Genomic DNA, 23,834 nt, shown 5'->3' on the forward strand with positions numbered 1-23,834 from the left:
AAAAGAGGAGTGAGGTGAGAATCCTCTAGAGTAAATTTTCTTAGACTGATTGTAGAGTAATAAGTTTATCGGTCTAGTAGGCCGAATATAAAAAAAAAACAAAAAAATCAAAGTGATCAGCATTTTGACTTTCAAATGAAAGACTATAAATGAGTTTGAGGTTAGATTCTTCACTAATGTTATCAAACGAAATTTGTATATAGAAAATTCATATAGAATAATGGGTCTTGTATCACTTCCGAAAAATTATCCTCACTCAATCCTACACAATATATATATATATATATATTTTGATGCATGCACATTGATGAAATGTTAGAGCATAGGATATATATGATTTGGTAATTTATTTATTTGATTTTTCCTGCCAATCAGTACTAAATTACAAATATTATAAAAATTGCATCAAATTAAACAATTGATTATGAAAGAAAGTTCAAAACATAATCACAACCATTTCAGATTTACACCGTTTTGCACCATTTTAGATTTGGGGTCAAAATTGAATTTGGAGTAAAGAATAAGAGCCAAGCCTAACTAACCATTGAATGAACTTCAAGTTCATATTTCACTTTGGGCTGGGTTGAGAAGCCCATGATGCAGAAAACTTGCAATTCACTCCCAAGATCAGTTCAAATCAAATGCCTATATATATACATATATACACACGTATAAATGCAAGTTTTAAGTAAATTTGCCTAGTGCTGGATTTTTATTCAATTGATACAGAGGATTTTTTTTTTTAAAGACTCTTGAGGCATAAACATCATTAAAAGACCTGAGGTGTGTAGTAATTTTACTGATTAGTAAAGCAATTTGTACGAAGAAAACCTATAAAATTAACCCCTCAAAATAGAACTGGATATGGCAGCCATCAGTGGCATGCCCACTAATTTTAGATTCATCCAAGAACTGCATATATACATACACGCATATATATATATATATACATATATCCCATCAGCTTAATCTCAATGCCAGACCCAATAGGCCAAGTTTGATTCACAGAGGGACCGAGATAGGACTACTTTATTCCAAGATAAAGTACCCCACATCGGTTCACATTTTGTGATCCGGAATAAGTTTATCCCGGGCCCTTCTATCCAACTTGTGGGATAATTTTGTCCTAGGATAAGAATTGTCGTAAAATGAAAGGGGAAAAAAAAAAAAAAATTCCTCATCCAGATAAGTCGGCCCGGGATAACTTATCTGGACCCCTTATCCTATCTGTGAAGCAAATATGGCCCCTTGAGAGAGCATTGCTGTGACATGACAAGAAAACTTACATGATGCACAACCTGGAACACATAAAACATGACATAATTGGAACTGTTTAATTACAAGCATCCCTGAATATCTATTTATACACTGAACGAACTAAATCATTTCTGAAAATTAATAGCACCTTAAATATGTAATTATCATGCTTGAGTTGTTTCCGGAGTGGTATTGTGAGAATCTTGAACAACAATATATTCATTGACAAGAATTATCATGCAACAAATTTCAGTAATATATGTCCAAAAACAATCCATGATGTGTGTAGCTATTTTTCATTACAGAAACATTGGTATGAGCCAACTCACTGGACTAAATGAGTATCAAGCAAAAGGGTAATTCTATTTGTACACTACACTTTATCTCAATACACACCATTTCCAAACAAAGAACAACTGATTGGATATCAACTTTTGAACAAAAATCAATTATCCAAATATCAGCTATTGAATAGGATTTTTGTTCGAACAACTGGTTTTTATTCCAAAGTTGATATCCGAACCACAATAATGGTGTATTGAGATTAAGTGTGGTGTGCAAACAAAGTTATCCCAAGAAAAACTATAGCAGAATGCATTTTAGAAACAGAACAATATGGACCTAATTTACATGATTTACAGTCTCAAATCACCATAATCAATTTCTCCATTGTCAACTATCATGAATCAAGTTATTCGGCTCACTTAAAACATACTTGGGCAACTCATACTTTGCACCTGCAACAAAATGTGTATATATATATATATTATTAGATAATGGCAAACTGAGAAAAAGAATGAAAAGACACAGAGGTTTCAAATTGGATATGCACCTCTCTCATCATAGCAAATTGTCAAGTCAGGGGCTTGAACAATGACACCAGCACTGTCCACAATTGCTTGTGCAAGGGTTAAATCAGCCTCTGCAGCAGCTTGGAGTGCATCCCAAATCTCTGATAAGAGTACAAGTTACAACATTATTGTTCTATATTTTCTCTTTATTTGTAACCCTATTTCATGAAGTCCACGTGCACAAAATAATAAAACAAATCAAATTTCTCCAGATAAACATCAAATGTGTGCATGATACAAGCAATGTGTTTATTTTTCCTTTTTTAGGGTTAAAAACAATCAAAATGACTTTTAATGTCTGAAAGCAACAGAGAGCACTACCGGGGAGTCTAAGAGACTAGAACATGACGTTTCATTGTTGTAAAGAATTTTACAAACTGAGATGTAAATCTTATGCATTGTTTGTTCTTAGATTTTATTAAAGGAAAGGGAAAATATAGAAAAAGAAAATGAAGTGATTGAAGCTTTGTTTGAAGGGTAAGGAAAATGAGATTTTCCTTTCCCTCAACAAATGTGAGATCCAAACAAAGTGTTAAAAGTTCCAATTTCCTAGCTAGTTAGCGGAAAAACTATGTATAGGAACATGTAATGTTGGACAGCTACTTCCCTTGAGTTTTTTTTAACAAAAGGCCATAGAATTGAATTGAGGTAGGTGCTTCCACATGATCCACAAATTGGATCATGCAAAAGTCAATGACCAGAGAAGTCTCAAGAATCCTTTATTAGGGTCCACAAATCCAGAGAGTTTCACAATTGCTGATTGAAATAATTAATAAGAAAACAGACCAGGTGGAAGCCCCTTTCTGTTAGGGGTTGTGAAGGCTGAAGCCCAAACATCCAAACACAAAAAGAAAAAAGACAATCATCAAAACTTAGAGCCACTATTGCCATAGACCCACCAAAGGCCTGAAAATGAAGATTTACCCCAGCAAAGGCAACTTCAACTCTAAAATATAGAGTTCAACACCTTCAAGAATTATTTTATCTTTCAATTCCTCTCTTTAAACTGCCCTTGAATGTTTCCCCTACTCCACCAGTTCCAGATCAAGGGAATAGAGGCATGACCCTAAAAACCCCAATGATAGAGATAAGGTTTGCCAACGAGTTCCAGGCCAACTAAAAAAGGAGAAACACCGATTGAAGATCTTTACACATGTAATGAAACAGTTTAAAATTATAGTATTATTAAACAAGTCATCCGCAGTGAAAAATGTCCCCAACACCACCATTCAAATGAAGAAAACCACCTTAGGTTGCACCTTCAAATACGTATACATATATTTCTAGACAGACATTTGACTACGCGGAATTTGATAAAGCCACATATATATGATTTCACCATGTAAAGTACATTTTGCTCATTTCCAAACAGTTCTGCCTTCATTTACTTGGGTTATCTTCGAATCAAACAAATTTTGAAAGATTATCATAATACTTTCACAACAACCAATGTGAAACTCCCAGTAAAAATTCCATCTCAATGCATGTTTTCCACTAATCAAATTGCTCACTAAGATTATTTTTTGGACAAGTCTCACTAAGATGTGGAAAAGCCTCTGCAAATGGTATCTCCTCACCACAAATATCTTTTCAAAATTTTACCAGCCACCCGGTATTTTCTTTCAGTTTATACTATCACTGTCACAAGTTCTTGATACCCATTTATTATTGCCCCAAAGGCCCACTTTGTGGTGACTGCCCAAACTTCATTCATCAAACACTCCCTTCTATCAAAAGATAAGCTAAGCCACCATATTCCTCCAAAGCAGATCACAAAGGCCCCTTGAATAAAAGCAGGTACTTTGAAATTAAAGAACAATATTTAACCCTATGTTTTTTAACCCCAACAAGAAATTACTACTTGAACACAACTATTCCCCCATTTCTGGCTGAAGAAACTCCTTCCTTAATACTTAAACCGGAATCTCGAGAAAATATTAACAAGAAGTTGGGAACTGAACTTGCTGGCTGAAATCTAATCAATGATACTTCCCCCCCTCTGGACAGATTTCTTTTCCACCAACTTAACCTCCTTCAAACTCACTCCATGACTATGTCCCCAACTCTTTTTTCCACACAAAAAACGCAAGGGTAAGAAGAAAAGAAGAAAGTGGTTGTTGGTGAAAGGTCCCTCAGTCTCTACTTTTCTTGCAAAAAGGACCAGCTAGAAAGTTTTCATTCATTCATCAAGGGCAAAGATTATAACATGACAAAATATCCCAAGTTTTAATAGTCTCCTCCCCACCATTTCAGACTATCATCACTTTACACCACCACCACCACCACCACCACCATCAGCCACTACCCTTGGCAGTCGCTGGTTGTCTCCGGAGGTCGGTGGTTATCTCCGGCAATTGCTTTCTAACTGTTGATCACCGGAGACCATTTTTTTAATGAACATTTTCTGACATGAATCTCCCGCAGTCAATTTTCAACAACCACCACCAACACCACCATTATCACCACTGCCACACCATCACCACCACCACTTAGCAAATAACAAAAAGATCTATTAAAAATTCATTGTTTTATATATAGTAAAATTTTACGTCGTATATGACAGTTAATTTTCACCACTATATAGTTAACATTTTCACCACTATATAGTTAACATTTTATGTCGTAACAGTTAATTTTCACCACTGCCACACCATCACCACGACCACTATATTAATGACTTGTAAAATTTTATTGTATGAAGTTAACATTTAAACAACAAATTTTCACTAACATCATCACCATCACCAACCACCACACTATTTTACCATTACTAGTAGAAATATCAAACAAAAAAATAATCAAAACATTAAGGTACCGTTTGGTAACACTTACGTTTTCAGTTTTCTGTTTATATTTACAAAAAATTTAAAAACTCAAATAAAAACTTGTTTGGTAAAATTTTTGATTTATAAATCAGTGGTCTCAGTTTATAAATTTGGCCAAAAAATGAAAACACAAAAAATGTGTTTCCATTTTGAGTTTTCAGTTTTTTTTTTTACCACCCAACACTAGCCACCACCCACCACCATTTTCCACCACCATCTTTCGCCACCACCACCCACCTGCCACCATCACCTACCCCTCGCCACCGCCACCACGACCATGACCACCCACCTGTCATCCACCCGCCACTCGCCACTATCATCCACCGCCCGCCACCACCACCCGCCACCTACTTGCCACCACCACTCATCACCCACCTGCCACCACCATCCACCCTCTGCCACCACCAGCCACCTGCCACCCACCCGCCACCTACCTGCTACCACCACCCACTCGTTACCACCTACCACCCGCCACCATCACCCACCGACCCACCACCACTACCATCACCACCACCACCATCACCCACCACCCACCTGCCACCATCACCCGCCGCCACCATCGCCACCACCACCACCACCACCACCCATCACTCGCCACCGTCACCCACCCACCCACCCACCATCACCGCCCACCACCCACCTGCCACCACCACTCACCACCCGCTACCACCACTACCGCCACCGCCACCGCCACTGCCACTGCCACCACCCACTCGCTACCACCCTCCACCGTCACCCACCTACCCACCATCACCACCCACCACCACCCGCCATCCGCCACTCACCTGCCACCACCACCACCACCCACTCGCTACCACCCACCACCCGCCACCGTCACCCACTCATCCACCACCACCACCCGCCACTACCACCCACCCACCACCACCCACCACGACCTGCCATCCGCCACCCACTTATCACCACCACCCACCATCCGCCACCACCACCCACTCGCTACCACCCACAACCCGCCACCGTCACCCACCCACTCACCCACCCGCCACAACCCACCGTCACCACTTTCCACCACCATCTTCCACTGCCACTTCCCACCACTTGTCATTTCTCACTTTTTTTTTTTTATTTTTAAATTTTTTTAAACATTTTGTCAATTACCAAACGCGTTTGTAGTTTATGTTTTTCTAAAAATAAACAAAAACCAGTTTATAAAATTTTTGTAAATATAAACTGAAAACGTAAACGTTACCAAACACATCCTAAGTAAACAATATTACCATGAGTAAAATTTTACTCTGTGTTGACAATAAAATTTACTTGTTCGCTACAGAGACTAAATAGACAACTCCGGTGGCCTTTTTTTAACAGATCAGAGGCCATCAGTCTCAAATCTGAGTTTGTCAGTACCGAATCTGAGATTGTGGAGGTTGAAGGTGAGGACGGTGGTCATTGTTGGAAGATTTGAGAAGGCAACTAATGATGGAGACGACAAGCGGCATTGGCAAATGATGCAGATGGTAGTCGCCGGCGGTAGATCCGAGATAGTGACGAATGGTGGTGACAATGAGTGACGCTGACCAACGGTGAAGGCAATGAGAGATGATCGGTAACAGATGGAGATGGTGAAGATTTGTGCGCGCGCGCGCGCGCGAGAGAGAGAGAGAGAGAGAGAGAGAGAGAGAGAGAGAGAGAGAGCTATAGAAGATAAAGAGACACACATATGAATATGAGAGTTAAATTGGTTCTTTAATGAAGGACACAGTTGTCCATTAATTTAATTCATGATATTTTTTGTCCTTCAAATCTACAAAAAACTAAATCAGGGACTTTTCCCATTAAACTTAATTAGTTTGTCCTTTTCCCAATATAAGTGGGCAATGAGGGTGTTTTGACTATCCCAAGAAAAAGGCTTGCTACTTTACAACCAAGAATAGTTACAAATATTTCCACAACCCCCCATTTTACAAGAACCAACTTGCTTTCAGTTGAATTCAGGTTATGTCTATAATGCCTCAGAGAAAGCAGCTTGCTGATTAGAAACAATGTTACACCTTGTTCGCACCCCAAAAACGACAACAAAAACGATTGCATCAATTGACATGAAGTAAATCTGAGAAAACCCATATTTCCTTGCCTCCTCACCACCCATAAGCAATCTATGAAAGAGTCATCAACTGCTTTTTGAATCCTTAACTATAATCTTAAATAAACACAATGAGAAGCAAGCAAGACCAAGGTTTTCCTTGTTGACAACCATTATAGCTTCAAAAATGCCATGAGGTTGCCATTAACTAGAATGAAAAAAAAGGCCAATAAAAACAAGGACTTCAAAATCCATCCTGTTGGGGAGATAAAGAAGGAACTCCCAATTTGAATGGTCATGCGTATTTACCACTTCAAATATGCAAATCAATTCCCAAAGCCCACTCCTTTATCTTGAGTCAAAGCATTCATTCAATGAGCACACATCTATAATTTATTCACCTCAACAAAAGCCTTTTGTGATTGTAGGACTATCCTTCCACCACCTTGCTCAATCTCACTGCTAGAACATTTGCAATACTATATGGAGATTCCTTCAGGAATTGAAACCAGTGATTTTAAAACATCCAAATTTGTATATTGTGATAGTTTGAGAAAAGTGGTTAGTGTTTGTAAAAAAAAGAAAAAAAAAGAAAAAAAAAAAAAAGAAAGAAAAGAAAGTGGAAAGTGTTTAGCATAGGTTCCAAGGTTTGTTAATTTCACTAATGGATTCCGCACACTTACTCCCCAAGTCCAGTGGTAACCATTTGCACAATAAGGACATTACATACAGCAACATAAGGAGATTACAAATTCCGAGAACAATCAAGAGAGAATACAAAAAAAGAAAGACTCTACTAAACAAAATAGAAAACATCAGATTTCCACTATTTTGGATTTCCTTTTTTTTTTTTTTTTTTTTCTAGAAATACTTTGAAGAAAAGGTTTCGACTACATTTTTTTTTTTAATAACAATACCCAACATTGTTTGATGTGATAAAGATATTCTTAGAATCAATGATGTTTGTGTTCTTTTCGTTTCAATGTGGAATCAAGATGTAACAATAAACTAGAGCCATTAAAAGGACTCAATAAACATTTCCAGCTGCTTAGCAAAGGCACAGCATCAACAGATGCAAGCTATTGCTTCCAACATAAGATCAGGATATATGTAACTCCATTTATTTCCAACTAGCCACAAAACCAAACCGTTATGTACACTCATCTGCAAGATATATTTCTGCAGAAACAAGCCGAGTCCAGGGGAGAAAACACACACACACACACACAATATGTACGCTTTTCAACAAAAAATGTTACATTGGCCCATAAAGAGTCTCATAGAACCCAAGACAAATCCTGTAACACCAAGCCAGATTCTATGGGGTTTGCATTCAACCATAAGTCACAGTGGCACAAAGCATCCAATGTATTCAAGCACTATCTACTATTTATTGCCTTAGAATCTCAAGATATTGTGAAGCATAGTTTGACAGTTTCTTAATAAATATATTACAAATAAGAACAATGGTCTCAAATGAATGGCAAATGAGAAAATTATTATATCAAGCCTAAAAATAAATCCAGAGAAGTTAGCTTCCAGCCAACCTCACAAAAATATAAAGCAAACAAAGAACTGGAACAATTGAAATAGAAATGAGAGAGAGAGAAAGAGAGAGAGAGAGAGATGATTTTAAGTATCATCTTTTCATTATATACTTTTTTAGGAGGGAAAATGGGGAAGGGAAATTAGAGTTTGATTATTTCTATAAAAAAAAATCTTTCAATTGTATAGTAGGAAAATAGACCAGACAGACTGAATACTCTTTTTACAAGGAAAAGTTACCCTTTCGGCCACCGTAGTGTGGAGCTGTGTCCCAGAACTCATCACGCATCTGTTTAAGTTGAGCTCTTGTTATTGGTTCTGAATGCTTCCAAGGCTTTGGCTTTCGTATTTTCTTGGTATTTTCTGTGATCATAACCAAAAAGAAAAATGATTCCAACAAAATAAATTGATTTAAGACAGCATTTGAATATGGCAATCTGGAAAGTCCTCTATTGATGTCAAGTATATGGTACAAAAGTGTACATTTCTAAGGTTGTTAACTCCATTAACAATAAAATTATCAACACATACAACCAGATTTTTCACACCTCCACTGACAAATACGTCAATTTTTCTGACAAGTAAACTAAATTTAAATTTAAAAGGTACAAGGGGACATCACCCAAGTACACAAGCATAACAAAACAAAACAAAGAAACCCTACAGCAACAAAAATACAAGGACAAACCCAAGAGTCCACCCAAGAATCTAAACTAAAATCTCAAATCCCTTACACTTCCTGTTATGTTTCCCACTTATTCTAGCAGCATTTATGCCCATCCTTGGCTTTTTTTTTTTTTTTTTTTTTTGCTTCATTGTTGCTATGAATTTTATAGCATCATTCTCACAACCTTTGCAAGGAATACCAAGTAATTGTCAAAGGCCTTTAACCCTCTTCATCACCCACTTTGAGAAGAAAGTCGTCTTCCTTAATATTACCCGACTGCTGAACTGCCAGGCTGCCACTTCCTTGGCCTTAATTTCTTTGAGCATTTATCACCATCACCCCCCTTCACGGTTTTAAATCACAGTATCAGTTGGCGTAACGGTCGTCTTAGTAGCCTTTCAGTGGCATGTTTCGGTCCTCTTCCCCGTTACTTAGAAAAAGTTAGCCACGAATCCAATTCGTGAGATTGCTTTCAAAAGGCCGATATATTTTTTCTTCTTTTTTTCGGGTATGCAGCTCCACCAAAAGGTGATTTTAGTGAATAACCAAATATAGTGTAACAGTATCGGAAATATTGGCCAATGTGTAATGGGAATCATAAACCGAACTCTTGATTTTTTTTCAAGCACTAAAAAATGTCAAAAAACTCATTGATAAGCATGTTTTGACCCTATTTATAATATTTCAAATTTTTACAATTGTTTGCTTTAAAAAAAAGGTGGAAATTTTACACTATCTACAAAGAATAATTAGAAATGCTACCTGAAAAATAACTCATAAGAGAAAGAAAACATTTATAGAGCTTGAAGAAGACCCACTACAGAGTGCATACAGACACATGCAACTCGTATAACCCCCCTATACAAATTCATCTCTCTGCAAATCAACTTATAAATTACAATACACAAAATAATGAAGAAAACACATCATTTATAACCCTAAGTCATCATACCACAAAGAAACGAAGAAAAAAATCAACCAGATCTATTGATATCTGCAGAAAACAGCTTCAACACTGAGAAGAACCACAACGTAGACCCCAATACCAACCTTGAATCTTGAAGTTTCAAGCACTAAATGAATAGATATAAGTATCTCAAACAAGTGGAGAGCAGCAACAGAGTGAAATGAAAAACAATGGTGCAAATGTGATGTAAATCGCATCTGAGTGTGTTATATTGTTGACAAAGGCTGTAACATCCATATCAGCTAAAATAGCGATCATAACAGCTTATGCAGACCATTATGATTGTGTTTTTTTTTTTTTTTTTTTTTTATGCCGATACACGGAACGGGAAAGATAAAGACCGTACGCAACTAAGAGAGAACAAAGGACAGGAAGCTACTCAATTAGAGGGACAGCAAGTGAGTTTTTTACAGAAGCATTTTGGTACTCAGATATGATGCTGCTCCTTCTCTTACGGAGTATCCTGGGGAACTAATCTAATAAAGAAATTCTCTCTTTGGCTGGGGACACCTAGGAGAATGAATGAGCTTCCTGAACTCCCAACTTCCATTTCAGTCAAGTCAAAATAGTTTCCGCTATCTACGGTCAGGCTGACTCAATCATCAAAGCTATTTTCCAGAGAATTTTTTACATTATTTAAGACTCTTAGGGAGAATATTTTGAACCAGCTAACAGACCTATTATGCGGAGATGGCACAAGAGATGAAATGTACTTAATGGATAGAGGTCCATATGGGATTTCTCATCACTCAAAAGATCATAATGACAAATATCATGTACCATGGTTAAAGCTTTGGACAGAACTATGTATTAGGTATTTGGGGGGGAGTTGTAACATTAGAAATATTGTTTCCGCAATGAGGGAAAGCCTAATGGAGCAATGCCTCGCGGAGGCAGAAGGCCCATCTGTCATGAATTTTTTTTCCCGAAGAAGAAGCAATGATTGATCTGGGGGATAAGCATCGGCGAACTCTGTGGCAACAACCGTGGTGATATACAAGATGCAAGTGTTATCCAGAATGATAGGGCATAAAGCATTTGTAGGTGGATTTTTAAGTTAGCAATCAAATCTAGAGTCTCAAGAGTTGTCCCCTCTTCTCTGGTAACCCGCCACCACATATGTAGAAAAAGAGGTAGAACAACCATTTAACTTTGGCTAGGTAACATAATGAAAATGTATCGGACAACCTATGAAGCACGGACACGGACACGGGACACAACACGACACGGACACGACACAGACACGGGGATACGTAAATTTTAAAAAAATGGGGGACACAACACGTTGGGGACACGTTTAATATATATAATTTTATTTATTTATTATATGTCTAAAATAAAAAAAAATCATTAATTTTTATACAATTATAATAATAATAAAATTAATAAACATATTTTAAAAAAAAAAATTAATAAAAAATGAGTGTTGTTAAATAAAAATAATTTATTTTATGAATTTTAAGTTTAACAAAAATAAAGATAAAAAAAAGAAAAAAGAAAAAAGAAAAAAGAAAAAAGAAAAAAAAAAAAGTGAAGGAAATAAAAAGAGGCGAGAGAGAAACGGGTGAAATAAAAAAAGAGGGGAAAGTGAATCAGCAAAAGAGGAAAGTGAATCAGCAAAAGAGGGAAGTGAAATTAGAGAGAGAGAGAACAGGAGAAGGAGAAGTTGAAGAAGACGAAGGAGAAGAAGATGGCGACAGAAGACGAAGAGGACGAGGCGAAACAGAAGAGAGCAGACAAATACCTCAACTTCTTCATTGATCTGAACAGGTTAGGCTCCTCTCTTCTCCTCCCTCTATCTCTTTCTCTTTCTCTGTCTCTGTCTGTCTCCTCTCATCTCCTCCCTTGATCTCTTTCTCTGTCTCCTCTTCTCCCTCGATCTCTTTCTCTCTTTCAGTTAGGGTTCTCTCTTTCTCTCTTTCAGTTAGGGCTTCGATCCACCTCAGGCATGTCCAGAAAGTGTCACAGCGTATCCATGGCGTCTCCGACAGCAAAAATTCAAAAAAAAAAGAGGACACGTTAGAGAGAGTGTTGGACACGTGTCCACCGCGTGTCTGTGTCCGACACTCGTACGCCATCCCTGAGGACGTGTCGGTGCTTCATAACGGACCGCAAATCCTGGAATGATAGTTCGACCCCGTCCTTGGCCTCAAGGAGTGGTGAGCAACATGGAACTTGAATCATGTATCTACATCAAGCCTCCAAAACCAGGTTACATATTAGCCATTGTTTAAAATCCTACTTCCTGCTCTCTACCTTTAGCAATCAAGTTACAAACTTGCCCTCTCCCTTCCCACCATACTGCCCACCCAAGTAATTATCACAAACATGTCAATTAAAATATTGAATAATGCACCAAAGTACTTCAGTATAAAAGTACGACACATGCTTCTCATGTGCCTATTTTCCATCAAAAAATACTAGCAGTTGTAATCAATTGGACCAAATTGAGACAAAATCATAAATTTATGATCAAAATCGAGAAAATTAAAATTACATGGACCAAAATTACACAAGGATAAAAGTACAAGGATTACTGCTATAATTTGCCCTAAAAATAAAGACCATACAATATTAGATTTGAGTAAAGCCCAATTTATTTTAATATTAAAAAAAAGAACAAAACAGGTTTTATATACAAATTAATAAGAGCACACAATGTAATTTAAATGATGTGTCAACAAATCAAACCCCAAGGTTTGATCACGATAACAAATCAAACTCTAACTTTTTAATTGTTTCAATTTAAACCCTCAACTTTTAAAACAATATCAATTTTAACCATCCGTTAATTGTAACTAACAAAACAATGGCAATTTAGACTATTTAACCACTTGTTGTCGGTGGTGCTGGACAACAATGGTGGCTATGGAATTGGGAATGAATGAAAGGGGCGGCAGTGACCCAGGGAAGAGGAGTAGCAGCGGTGGACGTAGAAAAGGGATGGAGCAGTGGCAGTGGGTACGGGAAGACGAAGGGTGGTGATGGACGATGGTAAGTATGAGAGGTGGTTGTCAACAATAATGAAAGGGAAAAAAGTGGACAAGTTGCCTAAAACAGTGGTAAGGGTGGGAGGTGGTTGTTGGGTTACGAAGTCCACATGATTGGTGGAAGAGAATTTTATGGATGACTTTGCCCTTTTCCATTTTTTAGCCAATTATTTTCCTCAATAGTGTCACTATCCTCTGTTTCTCTCCAACCATTGCACTCTTCACCCTTCAAACTTGATGAATCATTGTGCATGATTGGAGGAAAACTCCTCACAAAACACAAATCACCATTGGAAATGACCCACCAAGAGGTGTCACCTTCTTTAGAGAAGAAGTCATTTATAGTTGTTGTAAGCGGTTATTATTATTTATTTATTTATTTATTTATTTATTTTTGTGTGGCATATCCAGAATTTTCTGCAGGAAGCGTATCCAAGTTTGCATGTATATAAAATAGGCTCAAGTAAAAGGACTCAATTTCACCAAAGATGAACGATGACAAGTGTAAGAAATAATATATAGAGAAAGAGAGAGAATAAATTGTATGTATTATTATTGATTGATATATTGATTTCTATTACAATGATTCATGATTCCTATATATAGAAGAGGGTGAGTGTGTAGTAGGTAAGGAGTAGGTGAAGTGGAGGTGGTAGTGGTGTAGTGGGTTAGGTTTAGTGGAGTAGGTGAGGTGGTAGTGGTGTAGTGGGTTAGGTTTAGTGGAGTAGGTTTAAGTGGGTGAAGTAGGTGGAGAGTAGGTGGATTTTAACAGCCCCCCGCAAACTCAAGGGGGATAGGAACTAACCAACGTGAGTTTGGAGAGAGTAACAAAACAAGAAAATACATAAAAATAAAAGAGGATAAGAGACACTGTATGGTCGTGTCAGACCATTGGTGAAGACACTGGATGGTGGTGTCATAACGTTGTAGAGGACACTGTATGGGGGTGTCATAACCATGTAGAGGACACTGTATGGTGGTGTCATAACGGTGTAGAGGACACTGGATGGCGGTGTCAGACCGATGTAGAAGACAGTTTATGGGGTCATGTCGGACCGTTGTAGCAGACAATGTTGTGACAGTTGTTGTGACAGTTTACGGAGTCTTGTTGGACCCTTGTAGAAACTAACCGGAATCAATGTCGGGACAGTTTACAGAGTCTTGTCGGACCCATAAAGGAGCTAACCGGAATCAATGTCGGGACAGTTTACAGAGTCTTGTCGGACCCATGTAGAAACTAACCGGAATCAATGTCGGGACAGTTTACAGAGTCTTGTCGGACCCATGAAGGAGCTAACCGGAATCAATGTCGGGACAGTTTACAGAGTCTTGTCGGACCCATAAAAAGTCACACCCTCAAAAGGTGTGCCCAATCTTTCAAAAGGCGTGCCATCAAAAGGCGTGCCCAATCCATAAAAAGACGTGCCATCAAAAGGCGTGCCATCAAAAGGCGCTCCCACTTCATCAAAAGACATGCCCGACAGAAAGCGTCGAGCCATCAAAAGGGGCGCCTGACACGCGGCGATGCACGTGATTGACAGAGCGCGTGTCGGCCTCGTCGTCTCTGTCTTTATAAACCAAAGCGAAGTCTGAGGCTTGGAAGCATAACAAACCAGTTGAAACCTCTTCGTTCTCTGTAACATTCTGTAACCAACCCTTCTCTGAAACACTCAGCAACCCAAAAACATGGCTTCTTCTTCCCGTTCAGCTACCCAGAATATAGCCTCTTCTTCCCGTGGTCTGCTTACTCTCTTTCCCGACCTCAACGAGTCAACAAGAGAGATAACTGGTGCGGTGGCCTGTGAACCTCAACCAAACACCTCTGGTTTTGCTCCGTTGAACTTTCCGATGCGGTCGGTGGAGCAAAAAATGGCGGTGCAGTCGGATGTGGAGGCCAATCAGTATACCTTGAAGTCATGTGTGGAAACCATGACTGCGGTTACAAATTTGTCGAACCGGCTGCAGAGTAGGACAAATGAGGTGCAGCAGTTAAACGCCCAACTGGCTCTGCTCCAACGCATGTATAAGGATGCGCGAGCAGAGATAAGTGTGCTAAAGGCGGAAAACAAGGAGCTGAAGCGGAAGGCCAGTTTTATGTTCCGATTTGGAGGGCCGCCATATGCTGCAGTGGAGGAGCATGGAGTAGTGATCATGCCCAGTGGAGTGGGAAACACGGAGGCAACACTGGCAAGGGCCGCCCAAGACGGTGGCAAGAAGAAAAGACCGGCAGAATAGGCGAGAAGAAAAATCCCACTGTTCCGATTTGTGTTGGTTGTGTTTTGTTTTGTTTTGTGTTTTTTTATTTTTTTTATTTTTATTTTTATTTTTTTTTTATGGTGTAAAATGCTGATCGGGGTTGATCCCCGGCATGAAGAAATGACAAGTTTGTAAAATGTTGTTTTTTTTTTTTTTTTTTTTTTTTTGTTTTTGTTTTGGGAGTGTTTTGTTGAAAAAATAAAAATAAAATGAAAGAAAACAAGGGAGAAAGAAAATAGATAAAAAATATTTATAGATGGATTATATGAAAAACATCAGTGCGATTGTTTCAAAATAAAGTGGGGTATTTAAAAAAGAGGAAAAGTGACTTGGAAAAAATAAATAAAAATAAGTGATTTTTGAAATCAAATGGAGGAGAGAGAGGGACAAACCCATGTGATAAAGTGGAGAGAGAGTCGGTGAGTGGGGTGCAAAAGGTGAAGGAGAAATGATGGATTGAAAATGGTTTGGGTCAAAAGTGGACACTGTTAGTGGGGAACATGAGTGCATTGATTATTTGATATAATAATAATAATAATAAAAATAAAAAGTTAGAACAGTTGGAGAGAATGAGTGGAGTATGGTAAGGGTTTCATCCAAAGCCAAAATTCCTGCAGCGAATCACTTCGCAAATCCTAGCATGAGCTTTTTCTCTTTCCAGGCTTATTCATGAATTTCCTGGTGATTTCAAGAGCCTCTGGTGGCATTGTGGCAGAGAACACCCCAACCTGGATTTTGGGTGGCAGCAACTGAGAACACCCCAACCTGGATTTTGGGTGGCAGCAACTGGAAAATATCATAGATCTGATTTTTAAAAACCTCGTGACAGCATTTCATCAGCTTCATCCAAGACAAACATTTTGATGTAAACAGGGCGAAGTGATTGTCTCCGCAACATGTCAAACACACGACCAGGAGTACCAACAACAACATGAACCCCACTGGAGAGAATGCGCTGATCTTCGCGCACACTAGTCCCTCCAACACAAGCATGAACCTTCACACTTTGCTGGGCAAGTTCAAGAGTGGGTGGAAGAACCAAAGCTTGGCACTCAACCAAGCTATAATCTAGCTGCTGCAGAATTCCAGTTCCAGACTGTCTCGTCATATGAGGTGAAGAATTCTTCTCCATCAGCCTCACACATGACTATAGTTGCACAAATCTTTGTTGATTTTATCAGCGGAATAGGTTGAGGTCCGGCGGGCGGCTAAGGTGAGGTTGCCGCCCGCCGGGGAAGCGAAAATACTAGGTTTTAAACCAGCTCTGATACCATGTAAGAAATAATATATAGAGAAAGAGAGAGAATAAATTGTATGTATTATTATTGATTGATATATTGATTTCTATTACAATGATTCATGATTCCTATATATAGAAGAGGGTGAGTGTGTAGTAGGTAAGGAGTAGGTGAAGTAGAGGTGGTAGTGGTGTAGTGGGTTAGGTTTAGTGGAGTAGGTGAGGTGGTAGTGGTGTAGTGGGTTAGGTTTAGTGGAGTAGGTTTAAGTGGGTGAAGTAGGTGGAGAGTAGGTGGATTTTAACAGCTGGATGAACAGTGAGGGTGAGACCATGGATGCACATAATGAAAGGATTTCCCTATGCCTGAAGAGATAGATTTCTTCACATTAGTGTTTTTACAATAGTTGAAACATATTTTTGCCAACTAATATTCTTCTTATCATGTCATTCTATGGGGCACTTTTTTCAAAATTTGTAAATGCACTTGTAAAGTTGTGAATTATGATCACTAGGATAATGATAAGTGCAGCTAGCAATGGACTGTAATTTGTATATATGGCACTTCTCATAAAATACCATAAACATGGATTGGTAGAAAACAAGGTGGAAGTGCCCAATGATGCTAATTTTTTTAGATGAGAATTCTTCATGTCCTTAATAGTAGTGGTACATAATTTGAAGTTCAGTACCAAATGCAAGTATTGCACAAATGTGAGTGTGCCTTTATTTTTATTTTTTATTCAATTCTATTTCTCCTCTCCCCCTCTCTCTCTCATTTTTATTCGCATAGCAACATCTCCTCAATTATAAGATCGGAACATTAAACAGATTTTTCTTTTAAATCTTAAAGGAAATTAACATAATGAAATTTTACTACCCAAATACAATAAAGTTCTACTATTTGAAAACAACAAACATAGTGAAATAATTTTGCCATTTTATAGTCCTCAATTTAGGAATTTTAGTCCTCAAATTAAAATTAGTTACTTTATTTTTTGCTATTCTCCTTTAATTTTAACATTTTTATCCCTCACTTTAAAATTTCTCTGCTTGAAAAGAAGGTTTAATTTCACTATCTGAAGAAATTAGCCACATCCGATCTTTCGTGTGGATGTATCCTCTATTCTCAAGAGCTTCTTTCATCTTCGATAGCGTGGAATAGTGCATTAGCGTCAAACTTGTTTATGATACACATTGAAGGTTCCTCATTCAATGTTTTGATAAATTTCTCCGTCAAAATTTTCACTGGTGATCATTACGCTACTCAAGATGGTGGTTCGTTGTTTACTTCTACTCAAACAGTGAAAATATATCGTTCTAGCTTGGACAATGAAATTTCACTATGTATTTGTTTAGCAGAAAATTTCAATCATTGTTGGTTTTGATTTTTTCCTTTTTTGGGGTTAATATTTTCACTGTCGACGGTTAGACTACTGAAGATGGTGGTGCATTATTTTACTAATAGACTCAGACTTAATGTTTTAGCTTGAAATGAAAGGATACTTGAATAACAATTTCTTGGATTAGATACAAGTTGAAGAAAAAAAAAAAAACAAAAGCAACCAGAAAAAAATAAAGAAAATATGTCAAACTGGTGGGGAAAGCTAAAACACTTGAGCGTGCATGGGTTACATTATGGAATTTAACAAATGTTGGTTGGGAAGTGTAATTTTACAAAATCCTAGGAGAGGGCAGCCTATACATTACAGGAACTCAAAAGGATCTATGACACACATGGATTTTCTACATCCAACCCATTTTCTACATCCACCACTGCTACAATGACAAGAAAAGATGGAAGAAAAATAAACCTAATTAGATGAGGAGTAAGATGACAAGAAAATATATGCTAGTGAATGAGAAATACTTATGCATAGCAGAATTGTGAAATGGAAATTATGTAAACCACCACAAGGACTTGGACCAAGGGCAGATCTACATGGGGACTATGGAGGGGCTTGTGTACCCATTAATTTTTTGAAAATTGCACTTTTACCTCTAATTGAAAAATATTTTCAATTAATTCCTTTAAAGTTTCAAGTATACCACTTAAATCTTTGTACCTTCTCTTTTATTTATTTGTTTTTCATTGTTTTCAACAAATCTTTGCAAAACAACGAGTTTTTCCATTAGTTAAAATCCTTCCAATTCACTAGGAGGTCAGGAATTCAAATCTGCTAATCTATTCGTGGGTTGTATTCTCCATATATTTATTTACGATTTTTCTCTCTTACTTCGAGGGTTTCTTTATATTAGTTTTATGTTGTATTGATTTGCATTATGATTATAATTTATAAGCTTCATTGTAACGTCATTCATTAATTAAAAAATAAAAATAATCCCTGCAATTTGTCACTCTAAATATTTAATTTTGCTAAAATCTTTTCTTTTAAATTCTATATTATTTATCTCTCTTCTCTCTCATTTCTATCTCTTCCACTCTATTTCTATATTGTGTGTGTATGTCTTGGTGTGATTCGATCATTCTCATTTTTAACAGTGGCTGTGATAATTTTAAATTATGATGACCATCATATTCACAAACTAAAATATAAAATCAAATTAATAACCAAAAATAATAGAAAATCAAAAAAACAAAAACAAAAAATTGATTAACTCAAGCATAACTTTAAACATATAACTTTGGCATCACACTCATTTGTAGCTGTTTTTGTTGGGATTTTTCTATCTATGTTATAAAATAATTAATTAATGGTTTATTTTATTCTTAGGAACTGCAAAAAAAAAATTATTGGGAATTGTCTACACTTGTGGAAAAAAATATAAAGACAATGTGATGTTTCGTATATGTATTAACTTGCCAGCATTGGAAGTCCAAAAGGTGGTCTTGGAAACTATTACGAGTTGTATGTCACGTACCAATTCATTGGTAATGCCAGATCTACACCAAGTATCTTGCAAGCGCATTAGTTTGTGAGCAGCAAGGCAGGCAGGGTAGATCCTTATCGCATCACCTAAATTGGTCTTTAGGCATAATGCATGGGGTATGCAGTACCACTCTTGAAGCCGCCTTATCGGGAGAACGACAAGCGCCATGTCCGTGAAAAGTGGTATCAGAGCCAGCCTAGGGGCACTGTGATGGGGACAGTATGTGGGACTTACATCAAACACTTTCATTATGGGGTCCGCGCGGGGCGGGTTTCCCATGAGTAGGGGAACGAACAAGCATGAAGACAGGCAAGGTACCCCTGATGAGGGCAGTAGGGATTGCTGGTGGTAACATATCACGTACCGACTCATTGGTAATGTGAGTTCTACAACAAGCACCTTGCAAGCGCATTAGTTTGTGAGCCGCAAGGCAAGCATGTTAGGTCCTTATTTCTGGATTGGTCCTTGGGCATAATGCACTAGGGTATGCAGTACCACTCATGGAGCCTGTTTCTCGAGAGGATGACAAACATCCAGTCCGTGACATGTAGCACTTGATCATCTAAAAGGCAACGAACATGAAAAGTGTTGTGTAATGTTTATTGTTTTCAATGGCTGCTAGCTTGGTTTGGGAAGTCAAAATGATTATATGAAATAATGTCAAAGCTGCTAGAGAGTTTTCACATTTCTAGAAGCTGATTTTGGAGATGGAACATTATATGTGATAGTGTGAAATGTGTGCTCAACTCAAATATGAAGCATGAGTGCGGGTACAGATACTGATACGGGTACATTACGGGTATGTTGATACGATAAAACCTAAAAAAATAGAATACGGATACAGTTAGGGTACGTCAGTAATTTTTTTATTTTTTATAATTTATAGTTTGAGATTCGATCTACAAATCAAGGTTCAATACTAAAACTAAAAAGAAAAATTACAAAAACAAAACAAAAAACATAATTCAACAATACCAATATCAAAGAAAAGTTCATAAGCTATTTTAATGCCATTAAATAAGAGAAATTACAAAACAAAGTTTCCTTCCAAAAGCAAGCTAAGAAAAATTTGGAAATTTGGAAATTTGGAAATTTCAAATTTCAAATTTCAATTTTCACTTCTATCAACTTTATCATTAAATAATATATCTTTTATCTCTGGCACATCAAGTAAAGGATTTTCAGTTTCAAGTAAATCAGAACTCTCTAATAAATTAAACGTATCTCCACTAATGTCCCATAACTTGGTGTATCCTGATGTACCCATCTCGTACTCACGAAGTACTTACGGAGTACCCAACTGCCAAAGAATGTATAAAAAATAACTAGTACGTATTTCGAGTACCCAATACACATGCAGCCTTATTGGTACACGTACCAATATTCAGTAAGCACTGGATACGAGTACGACAACATTTTTAGAGTAATCGTGCTTCATAGGTGCTCAACAATCTCATCTATATATTTATATATAAGATTGGCAATGTGATGGGTAAAGGAACAAACAGTCGAGTTTATTATTTCGTGCAACACATTTTGTTTAACTGGTACAAAGGGAAAAAGCAAAAGTGGGTTGTTTTGTTGTGAGTGATCATAATGTGTAATCTTGTGGGGTGTGAGGTTGAGAGCAATAACAATAAGTGGGTGTAAGGAAAATACCAAGGAGTGTATTTGTCTCATCATTGTAAATTTTCTACTATTAGTGGATTGTTTTCAACTCACCCATGGGCGTAGGCATTTCTGCCTAACCACGTAAATTCTATGCTCTTTTTTGTGACCAATTTTATTTTAGTTTTGCTTCTACTGCTTGCGTGGATTTATATTCTCCACAACTGGTATCAAAGTTGTGATTACAAGAATAGCAATGGAAGTAAAAGGAGGAAGTTTCTTTATTGAACCTTTTAATGGTCACAATGATTTCACGTTATGGCAATAACAAGTGAAGAATATTTTGATATGAGAAGAATTGATAAAGCCTCTCAAGAACAAATCAAAAAAACTAGAAAATATGAAGGATGAAGAGTAGCAGGAAAGGAAGGACGTATCTAGGGAACACCACTCGTCGGGAGGTCATCAACGCAACTGATCTTGCAGAACTTTGGGCGAAGCTTAAGAGTAGGTACAAGTCCAAGTCACTTACCCACGATTATTTTTAAACGAACAATTGTACGCACTTAAAATGAGGGAAGGTGTAAATTTTATGAAGCATCTTGATACTTCAACAGAATTTTAATGGAGTGGGATGCTATCGGTGCAAAGATCCAGAACGAAATAAGGCAATCCTATTGTTGGTTTCTTTACCATCGTCATATAAGCATCTAGGAACCACTGTAATGTGTGGGAAGGACACTTTGGAGCTTGATGAGGTAGCCGTTGCCCTCATATCCCACGAGAATTTGAGGAAAAGGGAGAACAAAGAAGCCTCAAGAAGTCCAAAAGGTGGTCTTCTTCGAAACTATAACTAGCTGGGGCACTTGATCATCTGAAAGGCAAAGATCATGGAAAGTGTTGTGTAATGATTATCATTTGCAATGGCTGCTAGCTTGGTTTGGGAAGTCAAAATGGTTGTATGAAATAATATCAATGCTGGCAGAGTGTTCTCAAGTTTCTAGAAGCTGATTTTGGGAGATGGAACATTAGCGGGGGAAGTGTGAAATGTGTGCTCAACAATCTCATCTATATGTTTATATATAAGATTGGGAATGTGTGTGTAGGTTTATACACAGTTAAAGGAACAAACAGTGGGTTTTACTAATTTGTGCAACACACTGTTTAATGGGTACAAAGGGAAAAAGCAACAGTGGTTGTTTTCTTGTAAGTGGCTACAATGTGTAATCTTGTGGGGTGTGAGGTTGAAAACAATAACAGTGAGAGGGTGTGGGTGTGGGGAAAATACCAGCAATCACATTTGTATCACCATTATAATTTCTTACTGTTAGTGGATAGTTCTCACTCACCCGTGGACATAGCTGAACCACGTAAATTCTATGTTCTTCTTGTCCATGACATTTTATTTAATTTTCGCTCCCATTGCTTTGGTGGTTTTATTCCCAACAGTTTTACCACCAATAGAAAATCGGAGTCAGTTGCATTGTGATAGATCTCACTATGACTTCAAGTCAATGTTGCCTCCCCTATGCCAAAATCCAAGCTCCGCCACTATTTAGACTGAGCCCGACATCCAAGCCATCATAAACCAACAAAAAAATGCAGACTTTCATTTTGGCAACTTTCATAAATTGTCACATCACTCTTAATACTTTTCTACACATCTTTTCAAAATAGTCAAAAAATTACTAAAATAATCCCTTCAAAAGAGGCCATCGCTCATTTGTAGGGGAGGGGGAAGGTCACAAACCGATAATTAATAAATAAACTGCAGTGCGGCAGCTGAATTTCTAGCCCTAAAATTCAAGAAATTACCATAACTACAAAGAACACAAAACTTCCACAAATTAACTAATGCTGAACTTATGGGGAAAACAATATAAACATCAAACTAACATTAGAGATCACTTAAAAACAAAAATTAAGCACAAAAAACACTGAAATTGCTAATTCAATCATGTGTATAGATAACCAGTCCACATCAATTGAAACCAAAGTGGCAAACGAAATCCACATATACAGGCATTTATGTAGATGAACAAGATTGCAGAAAACAAGAAAAGGATGAGAATCAAACCGTCTCCTTTGGCGCGCGACGATCCAGTACAGCCCATGGCGATCAGTCACACGCCAATCAAAAGCAAAGCTCTTAGCCGGCGAATTTGATTGGATAGAGAGAGAGAGAGAGAGAGAGAGAGAGAGAGAGTTTGTTCGTGTGTTGCTTTTGAGGTGAGGTGGAATAGTGTTTTTTTTATATATCAAAAATGGCTTCAACGACAGCTAAACTTTTATTTATCGCTAGCACTCGGTGGCATTATATACAGAATTAAGAAGGTTCTTTGGCTGCTTTTCGGAGAGAGTAAGTAGAGAGAGACTGGAAGAAGATAGGTGGGAGTCCACTTTCCGTCCTTATCTATTCTATATATATAATATGAAATGTAGTTGTTTAGTAGAAGACTCCAAAATTTGAATTTTAAATTTTTATAATTTAAAAAAAAAATATTATGTGGCACTTTTCTTTATTTTCTTTTTTACTTTTTAAGCGTTCTCACTTTTTTTTTATATAAAATATAAAATTAAAAAATAATAAAATATTTATTCATATCCATCCCCCATAATAATACTTATCCCAAAATAATAAAATATTCATTTATATTCATCACTTACAATAATATCTATCTCACTTTCAATCTCAAAAAAA

The 23,834-nt window shown here is 37.4% G+C and overlaps 1 protein-coding gene and 1 long non-coding RNA gene across 2 annotated transcripts; one reads left to right on the forward strand and one right to left on the reverse strand.

Moving 5' to 3' along the window:
- Positions 1 to 1,449: 1,449 nt before the first annotated feature.
- LOC114315979 (uncharacterized) lies at positions 1,450 to 23,553 on the reverse strand. The gene is made up of 4 exons (XM_028262610.2): positions 23,211 to 23,553; positions 8,760 to 8,882; positions 2,090 to 2,209; positions 1,450 to 1,994 (listed from the first exon to the last, which is right to left on the reverse strand). The coding sequence occupies exons 1-4, from the start codon at positions 23,245 to 23,247 to the stop codon at positions 1,930 to 1,932; spliced, it is 345 nt and encodes a 114-aa protein (XP_028118411.1). The 5' UTR covers positions 23,248 to 23,553; the 3' UTR covers positions 1,450 to 1,929.
- Positions 2,756 to 6,577, forward strand: LOC145798745 (uncharacterized). Its single transcript, XR_014340242.1, has 2 exons — positions 2,756 to 4,919; positions 6,156 to 6,577. It is a non-coding gene; the product is annotated as an uncharacterized LOC145798745 (long non-coding RNA).
- Positions 23,554 to 23,834: the final 281 nt, after the last annotated feature.

The sequence above is a fragment of the Camellia sinensis genome, chromosome 9 (assembly GCF_055761805.1).
Source record: "Camellia sinensis isolate YWXY chromosome 9, ASM5576180v1, whole genome shotgun sequence".
In the NCBI taxonomy this organism is placed as follows: domain Eukaryota; kingdom Viridiplantae; phylum Streptophyta; class Magnoliopsida; order Ericales; family Theaceae; genus Camellia; species Camellia sinensis.